The 13,718-nt window shown below is 43.5% G+C and overlaps 1 protein-coding gene across 1 annotated transcript in view; it reads right to left on the bottom strand.

The window, feature by feature from the left end:
* Nucleotides 1-13,718, bottom strand: part of LOC101935582 (mucin-16) — a 56,019-nt gene that overhangs the window by 12,274 nt on the left and 30,027 nt on the right. The window contains exons 27-57 of the mRNA XM_065578100.1: nucleotides 13,365-13,507; nucleotides 13,204-13,271; nucleotides 12,639-12,811; nucleotides 11,532-11,558; nucleotides 11,094-11,236; nucleotides 10,933-11,000; nucleotides 10,368-10,540; nucleotides 10,005-10,031; nucleotides 9,569-9,711; nucleotides 9,408-9,475; nucleotides 8,843-9,015; nucleotides 8,480-8,506; nucleotides 8,044-8,186; nucleotides 7,883-7,950; nucleotides 7,571-7,743; nucleotides 7,286-7,312; nucleotides 6,849-6,991; nucleotides 6,688-6,755; nucleotides 6,123-6,295; nucleotides 5,970-5,996; nucleotides 5,532-5,674; nucleotides 5,371-5,438; nucleotides 4,655-4,827; nucleotides 4,245-4,271; nucleotides 3,928-4,070; nucleotides 3,734-3,801; nucleotides 3,157-3,329; nucleotides 2,246-2,272; nucleotides 1,929-2,071; nucleotides 1,735-1,802; nucleotides 663-835 (exon numbers count right to left, since the gene is read on the bottom strand). Of these exons, the coding sequence (XP_065434172.1) occupies nucleotides 663-835; nucleotides 1,735-1,802; nucleotides 1,929-2,071; nucleotides 2,246-2,272; nucleotides 3,157-3,329; nucleotides 3,734-3,801; nucleotides 3,928-4,070; nucleotides 4,245-4,271; nucleotides 4,655-4,827; nucleotides 5,371-5,438; nucleotides 5,532-5,674; nucleotides 5,970-5,996; nucleotides 6,123-6,295; nucleotides 6,688-6,755; nucleotides 6,849-6,991; nucleotides 7,286-7,312; nucleotides 7,571-7,743; nucleotides 7,883-7,950; nucleotides 8,044-8,186; nucleotides 8,480-8,506; nucleotides 8,843-9,015; nucleotides 9,408-9,475; nucleotides 9,569-9,711; nucleotides 10,005-10,031; nucleotides 10,368-10,540; nucleotides 10,933-11,000; nucleotides 11,094-11,236; nucleotides 11,532-11,558; nucleotides 12,639-12,811; nucleotides 13,204-13,271; nucleotides 13,365-13,507 (3,261 nt within the window). The remainder of the gene's footprint in view (nucleotides 1-662; nucleotides 836-1,734; nucleotides 1,803-1,928; nucleotides 2,072-2,245; nucleotides 2,273-3,156; nucleotides 3,330-3,733; nucleotides 3,802-3,927; nucleotides 4,071-4,244; nucleotides 4,272-4,654; nucleotides 4,828-5,370; nucleotides 5,439-5,531; nucleotides 5,675-5,969; nucleotides 5,997-6,122; nucleotides 6,296-6,687; nucleotides 6,756-6,848; nucleotides 6,992-7,285; nucleotides 7,313-7,570; nucleotides 7,744-7,882; nucleotides 7,951-8,043; nucleotides 8,187-8,479; nucleotides 8,507-8,842; nucleotides 9,016-9,407; nucleotides 9,476-9,568; nucleotides 9,712-10,004; nucleotides 10,032-10,367; nucleotides 10,541-10,932; nucleotides 11,001-11,093; nucleotides 11,237-11,531; nucleotides 11,559-12,638; nucleotides 12,812-13,203; nucleotides 13,272-13,364; nucleotides 13,508-13,718) is intronic.

Raw genomic sequence — 13,718 nt, 5'->3', positions numbered from 1 at the left:
GGGATAAAATGTTCTAAAATACCTAAGTGACTTAGGAGACTAAATCCCAGATATTGTCACTGGAACCTAGTCTCCTACATCGCTCAAGTCACTTTTAAAAATGGGACTTAATGTAAAAATTTTAGAAGTGCTTGTTGAACTCAGAAGCCTAAATCCTGCCAGTCCATAGGACTTGGTCTCCTCAGTTACTTAAGTGTTTGTGACCATTTTACCCATGTTCTTAAATAAGCCCTGATTCAGCAAAGCACTTAGGCTCATGCTCATTTTTAAGCATGTGTTATTCCATAAACATCAATGGGGCACTTCTGTGCTTAAAGTTAAGCACGTGCTTAAATGCCCTGCGGAATGGGAGCCTAAGGCCCAAGCAGGCCATCTCTCACTTTCCTGTATTTTCCACGTCCCCTTTCCATCTCCTGGGGAATTTCTCTTGTCCTACTATGGCAGTTGTCACCCCAATGAAGGAGTGTTTCCATGGAGTGCAAGGAAATCAGCTGTTTTCTGAGCTCACAAATATTTTACTCAAGTCTGGACTGACTTCTATGCTGTGTGGATGTCATTTTGTCCTGTACATTTTTCTGGAGTTTCATCTTTTTTATTCATGCGCGTTAAACCAAGGAGCGATGTGAGCGCTCCCTGGAGGTGTGAGACCATCATCCGATTACCATTGACATAGAGGCTCTTGTTATCCAGGTTGTATTGCCCTAACGTGGTGATGTCCTTCGTCATGCTGCTCAGCTCCCGGTAAACCTTCACTCTGTCAAACTTGGGTGCTGTGGCCTCATTCCTGTAGCTGCACAAGGCATCTACTCCGGTGTCATCCCTGTTCTTCACCGACCTAGGGAATCAGACGTTATGAAGATTTCTGTTAGTTAGTGCCATTGTCTGTGTTCACTCCTCAATATGATATTAAAAAGAACCAACTAAACGGAAGCCGGACTATCCAGAGGGACAGGATAATTGTTTGAATTTGGGTTTAAAGGAAGCTTATGGAAATATCACAATATAGTTATGAAATCAATTTTATGAAAAAAGGGTATCTAAGAAATCATAGCAGCTTTCACTGTAATGACTCTGGTTCCCAGGTACTAAATGCTGGACACTGGTGGTAGTTAGATACATGGATATTTTAAATATTAGAAAAAATGGAAAGGGAAAGGAACTATACATTAAGTATCAGAGGGGTAGCCGTGTTAGTCTGAATCTGTAAAAAGCAACAGAGGGTCCTGTGGCACCTTTGAGACTAACAGAAGTATTGGGAGCATAAGCTTTCGTGGGTAAGAACCTCACTTCTTCAGATGCAAGTAATGGAAATCTCCAGAGGCAGGTATAAATCAGTGCGGAGATAACGAGGTTAGTTCAATCAGTGAGGGTGAGGTGCTGTGCTAGCAGTTGAGGTGTGAACACCAAGGGAGGAGAAACTGCTTCTGTAGTTGGATAGCCATTCACAGTCTTTGATTAATCCTGATCTGATGGTGTCAAATTTGCAAATGAACTGGAGCTCAGCAGTTTCTCTTTGGAGTCTGGTCCTGAAGTTTTTTTGCTGTAAGATGGCTACCTTTACATCTGCTATTGTGTGGCCAGGGAGGTTGAAGTGTTCTCCTACAGGTTTTTGTATATTGCCATTCCTGATATCTGACTTGTGTCCATTATATACATTGTTAGTGATTAGCGTGTCCAGCGAACGTACATGAAGCCCTACACTGTAGCAGAATTGAAGAAGTATACCCTCCTTACCTAAATGCCATCACTTTGCATCCAGTGTAGACCGGGCCAATGCTGCTGTTTCTGAGCAGAGGCTCAATCTGTCAAAGAAAAGATCATTTCCTGAGTCTGACACACGTCTGGGGGGAGAAGAGGGGTGTGCAAAGGGGAGAGCACAAGAGCCAACAAATGAAACAGGCCGGGCAGCGTGTGTCTGTCAGACTTACATAATACAGTATTGTTTTCTCTGTAGAATTGAATTTGCGGGAACCCAGTGTCCCTAGGTCTGTGGTGTAGCGGAGGTTGGTCAAGGTGAAGTTCAGTGTGAAATGCCCAGCTGTTGGACTTTGGAGGGTAGTTGGGCTCAGAGCTGTGATACAGAAGAGAAAGGATCATAACATAGCAACATACAAAGCCTTCTGCACCCTCAAAGACACCCTCAATCCCAACAGAACTCTACCCTTCTACAGGGCTTTTGAGAATTCCTTCCCCACTAATTTTCCTTTGATAGCTTTAATATGAATTCATTTGATAAAACACTTACTTGGTCCAAGAAGTGCTTCGTTGTATTCTGGAAAGGAACAGAGATTATCATTAAGAAACAGGGCTTTGGACAGAGAGACTAAAAAATGAAAGAGGATCAGACAACAGATAACTCAGGAATGGACCGCCAGAAGCCAAGCGCTGTAGATGTGTATCTATCGAATAAGTAACCCTATTGCTTAAGAATGGCTGTATTTTACTATAATCTCAAAGAACTGCAACTCGGGGATAAAAGCTATGTGTACTATTGGGATAAAATGTTCTAAAATACCTAAGTGACTTAGAAGACTAAATCCCAGTGATTGTCACTGGGACCTAGTCTCCTACATCGCTTAAGTCACTTTTAAAAATGGGACTTAATGTAAAAATTTTAGAAGTGCCTGTAGGACTCAGAAGCCTAAATCCTGCCAATCCATGGGACTTGGTCTCCTCAGTTACTTGAGTGTTTGTGACCATTTTACCCATGTTCTTAAATAAGACCCTGATTCAGCAAAACTCTTAGGCTCTTGCTCATCTTTAAGCACGTGTTATTCCATACACATCAATGGGGCACTTCTGTGCTTAAAGTTAAGGACGTGCTTAAATGCCCTGCGGAATGGGAGCCTAAGGCCCAAGCAGGCCATCTCTCACTTTCCTGTATTTTCCACGTCCCCTTTCCATCTCCTGGGGAATTTCTCTTGTCCTACTATGGCAGTTGTCACCCCAATGAAGGAGTGTTTCCATGGAGTGCAAGGAAATCAGCTGTTTTCTGAGCTCACAAATATTTTACTCAAGTCTGGACTGACTTCTATGCTGTGTGGATGTCATGTTTTCCTGTACATTTTTCCGGCGTTTCATCTTTTTTATTCATGCGCGTTAAACCAAGGAGCGATGTGAGCGCTCCCTGGAGGTGTGAGACCATCATCCGATTACCATTGACATAGAGGCTCTTGTTATCCAGGTTGTATTGCCCTAACGTGGTGATGTCCTTCGTCATGCTGCTCAGCTCCCGGTAAACCTTCACTCTGTCCAACTTGGGCGCTGTGGCCTCATTCCTGTAGCTGCACAAGGCATCTACCCCGGTGTCATCCCTGTTCTTCACTGACCTAGGGAATCAGACGTTATGAAGATTTCTGTTAGTTAGTGCCATTGTCTGTGTTCACTCCTCAATATGATATTAAAAAGAACCAACTAAACGGAAGCTGGACTATCCAGAGGGACAGGATAATTGTTTGAATTTGGGTTTAAAGGAAGCTTATGGAAATATCACAATATAATTATGAAAGCAATGTTATGAAAAAAAGGGTATCTAAGAAATCATAGCAGCTTTCATGACGCTGATTCCCAGGTACTAAATGCCGGACACTGGTGGTAGTTAGGATATGGATATTTTAAATATTAGGGAAAGTGGAAAGGGAAAGGAACTATACATTGTTAGTGATTAGCGTGTCCAGCGAATGTACATGAAGCCCTACACTGTAGCGGAATAGAAGAAGTATACCCTGCTTACCTAAATGCCATCACTTTGCATCCAGTGTAGACCGGGCCAATGCTGCTGTTTCTGAGCAGAGGCTCAATCTGTCAAAGAAAAGATCATTTCCTGAGTCTGACACACGTCTGGGGGGAGAAGAGGGGTGTGCAAAGGGGAGAGCACAAGAGCCAACAAATGAAACAGGCCGGGCAGCGTGTGTCTGTCAGACTTACATAATACAGTATTGTTTTCTCTGTAGAATTGAATTTACGGGAACCCGGTGTCCCCAGGTCTGTGGTGTAGCGGAGGTTGGTCAAGGTGAAGTTCAGTGTGAAATGCCCAGCTGTTGGACTTTGGGGGGTAGTTGAGCTCAGAGCTGTGATATAGAAGGGAAAGGATCATAACATAGCAACATACAAAGCCTTCTGCACCCTCAAAGACACCCTCAGTCCCAACAGAACTCTACCCTTCTACAGGGCTTTTGAGAATTCCTTCCCCACTCATTTTCCTTTGATAGCTCTAATGTGAATTAATTTGATAAAACACTTACTTGGCCCAAGAAGTGCTTCGTTGTATTCTGGAAAGGAACAGAGATTATCATTAAGAAACAGGGTTATGGACTGAGACACTAAAAAATGAAAGAGGATCATAAAAGAGATAACTCAGGAATGGAGCACCAGAAGCCAAGCGCTGAAGATTCCAGTGCTGCTTCACAGCTCTTGGGAATTGATTGGTGTGTAAGGTAGAAAGCTAATGGCCGCAGTGTAATGGCTTGGATGTAAAGCCACTGCAGACGTGTAAATTAATGAGATGCAATGTACTCATAAACGGAGCACACAGGGTATGGAAGAGACTGCGCACAGTGGATGTAGTTGTATGTATACAGTGAATTGTGCTTTTTCGATTCTTAACACCGTGCCTGCGACAGCAGTGAACACCAATGGGCCATTAGTTATTTACCATTGACGTAGAGACTGCTGTTGTCCAAGTTGTAAGGACCTAATTTAGTGATGTCTCCTGTCTTGTTGCTCAGCTCGTGGTAAACCTTCGCTCTGTCGAACTTGGGTCTGGTGGAGTCATTTCGGTAGGTGCAGAGGGCATCGACGTGCGTGCCGTCGCCATTTTCCACAGGGCTAGGGACAACAGGACAAGTACGTTTCACGTGATTTTTTTTTCTATCCATTTATAACATGGGAAAATTTTAAAAAGCTTCAGGAAAAAAACCAATCTGCTCTTTTTGGAGATGAAATAAAATGCTAGGTAAGGAAGTTGTGCGATTGCCGACATCTTAAATCTGTCGACCGCTTTGTGAGAGAGAAATCCGCTCCTGGACCCATTTCCCGGCCTCACTCCCAACCTGCCCTTCCCCCACCCCGAATGGTTGGTTCTCAATGCGGTTCCTGCCCAAAGACCATCAGGTAAAATCCTCTGAAATCAGCAGCATGTTAAGTCTTCAGGAAAATAACGAAGTAGAGAAGGTTTGTTTTCCCCTGACCAAGCTAACATTAACAAGGATAGATTAACATATTAGTTGTTGATCTAAGGTACTTATTGGGCCCTCATTCCTCTAATATCCAAGAGCCTCACACTTTTAATGTATTTATCCTCACAATACCGCTGGAAGGAGCAGCAGTTGTATTATCCCAATATGGTAATCTCGGAGCCTGGATCCTTACCTGTAAGCCGTCACTTCACATCTTATATAATCTGGGCCGATGCTGCTGCTTCCAAATATTGGGTTGAGCTGGCAAAGAGAAGATGTCATTAGTCTGTCGTACTGCTGATAGCACCAGATACCCCAAACTGCCCAGAAAGGCTGGGAGCCAATCATACTTACCAACGAGATCAAGGCTTTCTCAGTAGCCTTGAACCGGGCAGAATGAGGAGATCCCAGTTGTGCATCATATTTGAAATTGGTGATGGTGAAGTTCACTGTGAAATGTTCAATTGCTGGAGCGGGGGTTGAGATGGGCAAAACAGCTGCAAAAAATGAAATAGCAGAATGAAAAATCAATGATCTCAGCCCTACAGACACACTGGAACACATCTCTAATTCCCCAGATCCATGTTTACGCAAATCGCAATTCAGATTTTATTTCCCCTCCATCACCCCCAAGGGTACCGCGGACAGTTCTCCTTAGAGAGCCAATTCCATTCCATTGTGAGCAGACTCACAGTTCTAGACAAGCTCTATTCACCACCTGTCTTGTATTAAACTTTGCAAGTTTGTATCTTTCCCATTTTTTCATTAAGGATCATTCTGAACTATACTCACTTGGCAGAGCTGGTGCTTCGTTATAACCTGGAATGAGAAGGGAAAATGATTAGAGGGCAACTAGACAGGTGGGGAGGGAAGGAAGAGACAAGTAGACGCAAGGATGGTCCAGAATGAGCGGTAAAGAAAACTGTAAAGAAATCATCTGGTTACCATTGACATAGAGGCTGTCCTTGTCCAGGGTGTAGGGGCCGAGCTTGGTGATGCCATTTGTCTTGTTGCGGATTTCATGGTAAACACCCACTCTGTCAAACGGGGGAGCAGTGGAGTCGCGCCTGTAGGTGCAGACGGCATCTACCCCGGTGTCATTCCCAGCTCTCACCGGTCTACAAGAGAAAAGACAATGTCAGATTTGTTCATTTGTTTAAATTGTTTGCTAATAATGAAGAGATATGTTTCATTCTGGGATCTCATTGTTACCATAAGATGGTAATTCATAAGTACACCTATTACCGGAATCTAAAATAATCCCCTTAACGATGTTCTACCAATCAACAATGTAAATAGGCCATTTATAAAGCTCTAAGCATTCAGTCTCCTCCAGAAACCTATGCTGACATTAACATGTTCTTCTTCCAGCCACAGTCACAGAAGTATCGTAGGGCTTAATTATGGAAGAGGGAAATATTTCCGCTTTATTCTGATGCTAAACCAACTGATAGGAAATGTGTGCTCACACTGTAGTGTTATAAATAAATGTCAGTTCCTGGATCCTTACCTGTAAGCCGTCACTTCACATCTTATATAATCTGGGCCGATGCTGCTGCTTCCAAATATTGGGTTGAGCTGGCAAAGAGAGGATGTCATTAGTCTGTCGTACTGCTAATAGCAGCAAATACCCCAAACTGCCCAGAAAGGCTGTGAGAAAATCATACTTACCAAAAAGATCAAGGCTTTCTCAGTAGCATTGAACCGGGCAGAATGAGGAGATCCCAGTTGTGAATCATATTTGAAATTGGTTATGGTGAAGTTCACAGTGAAATGTTCAATTGCTGGAGCGGGGGTTGAGATTGGCAAAACAGCTGCAAAAAATGAAATAACAGAATGAAAAATCAATGATCTCAGCCCTTCAGACACACTGGAACACATCTCTAATTCCACAGATCCATGTTTACGCGAATCGCAAATGGGATTTTATTTCCCCGACCCACCCCCAAGGGTACCGCGGACAGTTCTCCTTAGACGACCAATTCCATTCCATTGTGAGCAGACTCACAGTTCTAGACAAGCTCTATTCACCGCCTGTCTTGTATTAAACTTTGAAAGTTTGTATCTTTCCCATTTTTTCATTAAGGATCATTCTGAACTATACTCACTTGGCAGAGCTGGTGCTTCGTTATAACCTGGAATGAGAAGGGAAAATGATTAGAGGGCAACTAGACAGGTGGGGAGGGAAGGAAGTGACAAATAGGATGGTCCAGAAAGAGCAGTAGGGCATAAAACCATCACTGACTTTCTATGGTCTATGGTTATTGTGGGGCTGGGACTCTTTCTTGCTATATGTGATCTTTAACATCCATCAAATATATCGCGTCTCTATTGTTACATCGGTGCAATCAATTACATAGAAGAGACAAGCTGTAAAGAAATCATCTGGTTACCATTGACGTAGAGGCTGTCCTTGTCCAGGATGTAGGGGCCCAGCTTGGTGATGCCATTTGTCTTGTTGCGGATTTCATGGTAAACACCCACTCTGTCAAACGGGGGAGCAGTGGAGTCGCGCCTGTAGGTGCAGACGGCATCTACCCCTGTGTCATTCCCAGCTCTCACCGGTCTACAATAGAAAAGCCAATGTCAGATTTGATCATGTGTTTAAATTGTTTGCTGGTGACTGTCCAATGCCGAACAAAATGACAGCAAATGAACCTTCACATTGTAGTGTAATGTGGTAATATCAGTCCCAGGATCCTTACCTGTAAGCCGTCACTTCACATCTTATATAATCTGGGCCGATTCTGCTGTTTCCAAATATTGGGTTGAGCTAGCAAAGAGAGGATGTCATTAGTCTGTTGTACTGCTAATAGCAGCAGATACCCCAAACTGCCCAGAAAGGCTTTGAGAAAATCATACTTACCAACGAGATCAATGCTTTCTCAGTAGCATTGAACCGGGCAGAATGAGGAGATCCCAGTTGTGAATCATATTTGAAATTGGTTATGGTGAAGTTCACAGTGAAATGTTCAATTGCTGGAGCGGGGGTTGAGATTGGCAAAACAGCTGCAAAAAATGAAATAACAGAATGAAAAATCAATGATCTCAGCCCTTCAGACGCACTGGAACACATCTCTAATTCCCCAGATCCATGCTTACGCAAATCGCAAATGGGATTTTATTTCCCGCCCCCACCACAAGGGTACTGCGGATAGTTCTCCTTAGAGAGGCAATTCCATTCCATTGTGAGCAGATTCACAGTTCTAGACAAGCTCTATTCACCGCCTGTCTTGTATTAATCTTTGAAAGTTTGTATCTTTCCCATTTTTTCATTAAGGATCATTCTGAACTATACTCACTTGGCAGAGCTGGTGCTTCGTTATAACCTGGAATGACAAGGGAAAATGATTAGAGGGCAGCTAGACAGGTGGGTAGGGAAGGAAGTGAGAAATAGGATGGTCCAGAAAGAGCAGTAGAGCATAAAACCATCACTGACTTTCTATGGTTCTAAGGTGCCACAAGTACTCCTGTTCTTTTTGCAGATACAGACTAACACGGCTGCTACTCTGAAACCTTTCTATGGTCCGTGGTTATTCTGGGGTTGGGACGCTTTCTTGCTATATGTCCTCTTTAACGTCCATCAAATATATCACGTCTCTATTGTTACATTGGTGCAATCAATTACATAGAACGGACAAGCTGTAAAGAAATCATCTGGTTACCATTGACGTAGAGGCTGTCCTTGTCCAGGGTGTAGGGGCCGAGCTTGGTGATGCCATTTGTCTTGTTGCGGATTTCATGGTAAACACCCACTCTGTCAAACGGGGGAGCAGTGGAGTCGCGCCTGTAGGTGCAGACGGCATCTACCCCTGTGTCATTCCCAGCTCTCACCGGTCTACAAGAGAAAAGCCAATGTCAGATTTGTTCATGTGTTTAAATTGTTTGCTAATGATGAAGAGATATGTTTCATTCTGGGATCTCATTGTTACCATAAGATGATAATTCATAAGTACACCTATTAATGGAATCTAAATTAATCCCCTTAACGATGTTCTACCAATCAAGAATATAAATAGGCCATTTATAAAGCTCTAAGCATTCAGTCTCCTCCAGAAACCTATGCTGACATTAACAAGTTCTTCTTCCAACCACAGTGGCAGAAGTATCGTAGGGCTTAATTATGGAAGAGGGAAATATTTCCGCTTCATTCTGATGCTAAACCAACTGATAGGAAATGTGTGCTCAGAGTGTAGTGTTATAAATAAATATTAGTGCCTGGATCCTTACCTGTAAGCCGTCACTTCACATCTTATATAATCTGGGCCGATTCTGCTGTTTCCAAATATTGGGTTGAGCTGGCAAAGAGAGGATGTCATTAGTCTGTTGTACTGCTAATAGCAGCAGATACCCCAAACTGCCCAGAAAGGCTTTGAGAAAATCATACTTACCAACGAGATCAAGGCTTTCTCAGTAGCATTGAACCGGGCAGAATGAGGAGATCCCAGTTGTGAATCATATTTGAAATTGGTTATGGTGAAGTTCACAGTGAAATGTTCAATTGCTGGAGCGGGGGTTGAGATTGGCAAAACAGCTGCAAAAAATGAAATAACAGAATGAAAAATCAATGATCTCAGCCCTTCAGATGCACTGGAACACATCTCTAATTCCCCAGATCCATGCTTACGCAAATCGCAAATGGGATTTTATTTCCCGCCCCCACCACAAGGGTACTGCGGATAGTTCTCCTTAGAGAGGCAATTCCATTCCATTGTGAGCAGATTCACAGTTCTAGACAAGCTCTATTCACCGCCTGTCTTGTATTAATCTTTGAAAGTTTGTATCTTTCCCATTTTTTCATTAAGGATCATTCTGAACTATACTCACTTGGCAGAGCTGGTGCTTCGTTATAACCTGGAATGACAAGGGAAAATGATTAGAGGGCAGCTAGACAGGTGGGTAGGGAAGGAAGTGAGAAATAGGATGGTCCAGAAAGAGCAGTAGAGCATAAAACCATCACTGACTTTCTATGGTTCTAAGGTGCCACAAGTACTCCTGTTCTTTTTGCAGATACAGACTAACACGGCTGCTACTCTGAAACCTTTCTATGGTCCGTGGTTATTCTGGGGTTGGGACGCTTTCTTGCTATATGTCCTCTTTAACGTCCATCAAATATATCACGTCTCTATTGTTACATTGGTGCAATCAATTACATAGAACGGACAAGCTGTAAAGAAATCATCTGGTTACCATTGACGTAGAGGCTGTCCTTGTCCAGGGTGTAGGGGCCGAGCTTGGTGATGCCATTTGTCTTGTTGCGGATTTCATGGTAAACACCCACTCTGTCAAACGGGGGAGCAGTGGAGTCGTGCCTGTAGGTGCAGACGGCATCTACCCCTGTGTCATTCCCAGCTCTCACCGGTCTACAAGAGAAAAGCCAATGTCAGATTTGTTCATGTGTTTAAATTGTTTGCTAATGATGAAGAGATATGTTTCATTCTGGGATCTCATTGTTACCATAAGATGATAATTCATAAGTACACCTATTAATGGAATCTAAATTAATCCCCTTAACGATGTTCTACCAATCAAGAATATAAATAGGCCATTTATAAAGCTCTAAGCATTCAGTCTCCTCCAGAAACCTATGCTGACATTAACAAGTTCTTCTTCCAACCACAGTGGCAGAAGTATCGTAGGGCTTAATTATGGAAGAGGGAAATATTTCCGCTTCATTCTGATGCTAAACCAACTGATAGGAAATGTGTGCTCAGAGTATAGTGTTATAAATAAATATTAGTGCCTGGATCCTTACCTGTAAGCCGTCACTTCACATCTTATATAATCTGGGCCGATGCTGCTGCTTCCAAATATTGGGTTGAGCTGGCAAAGAGAGGATGTCATTAGTCTGTCGTACTGCTGATAGCACCAGATACCCCAAACTGCCCAGAAAGGCTGTGAGCCAGTCCTACTTACCAACGAGATCAAGGCTTTCTCAGTAGCATTGAACCGGGCAGAATGAGGAGATCCCAGTTCTGAATCATATTTGAAATTGGTTATGGTGAAGTTCACAGTGAAATGTTCAATTGCTGGAGCGGGGGTTGAGATGGGCAAAACAGCTGCAAAAAATGAAATAGCAGAATGAAAAATCAATGCTCTCAGCCCTTCAGACACACTGGAACACATCTCTAATTCCCCAGATCCATGTTTACGCAAATCGCAAATGGGACTTTATTTCCCCCACCCCACCCCCAAGGGTACTGCGGACAGTTCTCCTTAGAGGGCCAATTCCATTCCATTGTGAGCAGACTCACAGTTCTAGACAAGCTCTATTCACCGCCTGTCTTGTATTAAACTTTGCAAGTTTGTATCTTTCCCATTTTTTCATTAAGGATCATTCTGAACTATACTCACTTGGCAGAGTTGCTGCTTCGTTATAACCTGGAATGAGACGGGAAAATGATTTATTAATGATCTGGAGGATCATCTGGTGTGGACTGCACTCTCAGCAAGTTTGCAGATGACACTAAACTAGGAGGCGTGGTAGATACACTAGAGGGTAGGGATCGGATACAGAGGGTCCTAGACAAATTAGAGGATTGGGCCAAAAAAAACCTGATGAGGTTCAACAAGAACAAGTGCAGAGTCCTGCACTTAGGATGGAAGAATCCCATGCATTGCTACAGACTAGGGACCGAACGGCTAGGTAGCAGTTCTGCAGAAAAGGACCTAGGGGTCACAGTGGACGAGAAGCTGGATATGAGTCAACAGTGTGCTCTTGTTGCCAAGAAGGCTAACGGCATTTTGGGCTGTATAAGTAGGGGCATTGCCAGCAGATCGAGGAACGTGATCGTTCCCCTTTATTCGACATTGGTGAGGCCTCATCTGGAATACTGTGTCCAGTTTTGGGCCCCACACTACAAGAAGGATGTGGAAAAATTGGAAAGAGTCCAACGGAGGGCAACAAAAATGATTAGGGGTCTAGAGCACATGACTTATGAGGAGAGGCTGAGGGAACTGGGATTGTTTAGTCTCCAGAAGAGAAGAATGAGGGGGGATTTGATAGCAGCCTTCAACTACCTGAAGGGGGGTTCCAAAGAGGATGGAGCAAGGCTGTTCTCAGTGGTGGCAGATGACAGAACAAGGAGCAATGGTCTCAAGTTGCAGTGGGGGAGGTCCAGGTTGGATATTAGGAAACACTATTTCACTAGGAGGGTGGTGAAGCACTGGAATGCGTTACCTAGGAAGGTGATGGAATCTCCTTCCTTGGAGGTTTTTAAGGCCCGGCTTGACAAAGCCCTGGCTGGGATGATTTAGTTGGGAATTGGACCTGCTTTCAGCAGGGGGTTGGACTAGATGACCTCTTGAGGTCCCTTCCAACGCTGATATTCTATGATTCTATTCTATGATTCTATGATTAGAGGGCAACTAGACAGGTGGGGAGGGAAGGAATTGACAAGTAGACGCAAGGATGGTCCAGAATGAGCGGTAAAGAAAACTGTTAAGAAATCATCTGGTTACCATTGACATAGAGGCTGTCCTTGTCCAGGGTGTAGGGGCCGAGCTTGGTGATGCCATTTGTCTTGTTGCGGATTTCATGGTAAACACCCACTCTGTCAAACGGGGGAGCAGTGGAGTCGTGCCTGTAGGTGCAGACGGCATCTACCCCGGTGTCATTCCCAGCTCTCACCGGTCTACAATAGAAAAGCCAATGTCAGATTTGTTCATGTGTTTAAATTGTTTGCTAATGATGAAGAGATATGTTTCATTCTGGGATCTCATTGTTACCATAAGATGATAATTCATAAGTACACCTATTAATGGAATCTAAATTAATCCCCTTAACGATGTTCTACCAATCAATAATGTAAATAGGCCATTTATGAAGCTCTAACCATTCAGTGTCCCCTAGAAACCTATGCTGACATTAACCAGTTCTTCTTCCAGCCACAGTGACAGAAGTATCATAGGGCTTAATTATGGAAGAGGGAAATATTTCCGCTTTATTCTGATGCTAAACCAACAGATAGGAAATGTGTGCTCAGACTGTAGTGTTATAAATAAATGTCAGTTCCTGGATCCTTACCTGTAAGCCGTCACTTCACATCTTAGATAATCTGGGCCGATGCTGCTGTTTCCAAATATTGGGTTGAGCTGGCAAAGAGAGGATGTCATTAGTCTTTCGTACTGCTGATAGCACCAGATACCCCAAACTGCCCAGAAAGGCTGTGAGCCAGTCCTACTTACCAAAGAGATCAATGCTTTCTCAGTAGCATTGAACCGGGCAGAATGAGGAGATCCCAGTTGTGAATCATATTTGAAATTGGTTATGGTGAAGTTCACAGTGAAATGTTCAATTGCTGGAGCGGGGGTTGTGATTGGCAAAACAGCTGCAAAAAATGAAATAACAGAATGAAAAATCAATGATCTCAGCTCTACAGACACACTGGAACACATCTCTAATTCCCCAGATCCATGTTTATGCAAATCGCAAATGGGATTTTATTTCCCGCCCCCACCCCCAAGGGTACCGCGGACAGTTCTCCTTAGAGGGCCAATTCCATTCCATTGTGAGCAGACTCACAGTTCTAGACAAGCTCT

Source organism: Chrysemys picta, chromosome 25, assembly GCF_011386835.1.
Source record: "Chrysemys picta bellii isolate R12L10 chromosome 25, ASM1138683v2, whole genome shotgun sequence".
NCBI lineage: Eukaryota > Metazoa > Chordata > Testudines > Emydidae > Chrysemys > Chrysemys picta.
The sequence above is the reverse complement of the archived record's forward strand: the minus strand, read 5'-3'. Positions and strand labels throughout refer to the sequence as shown.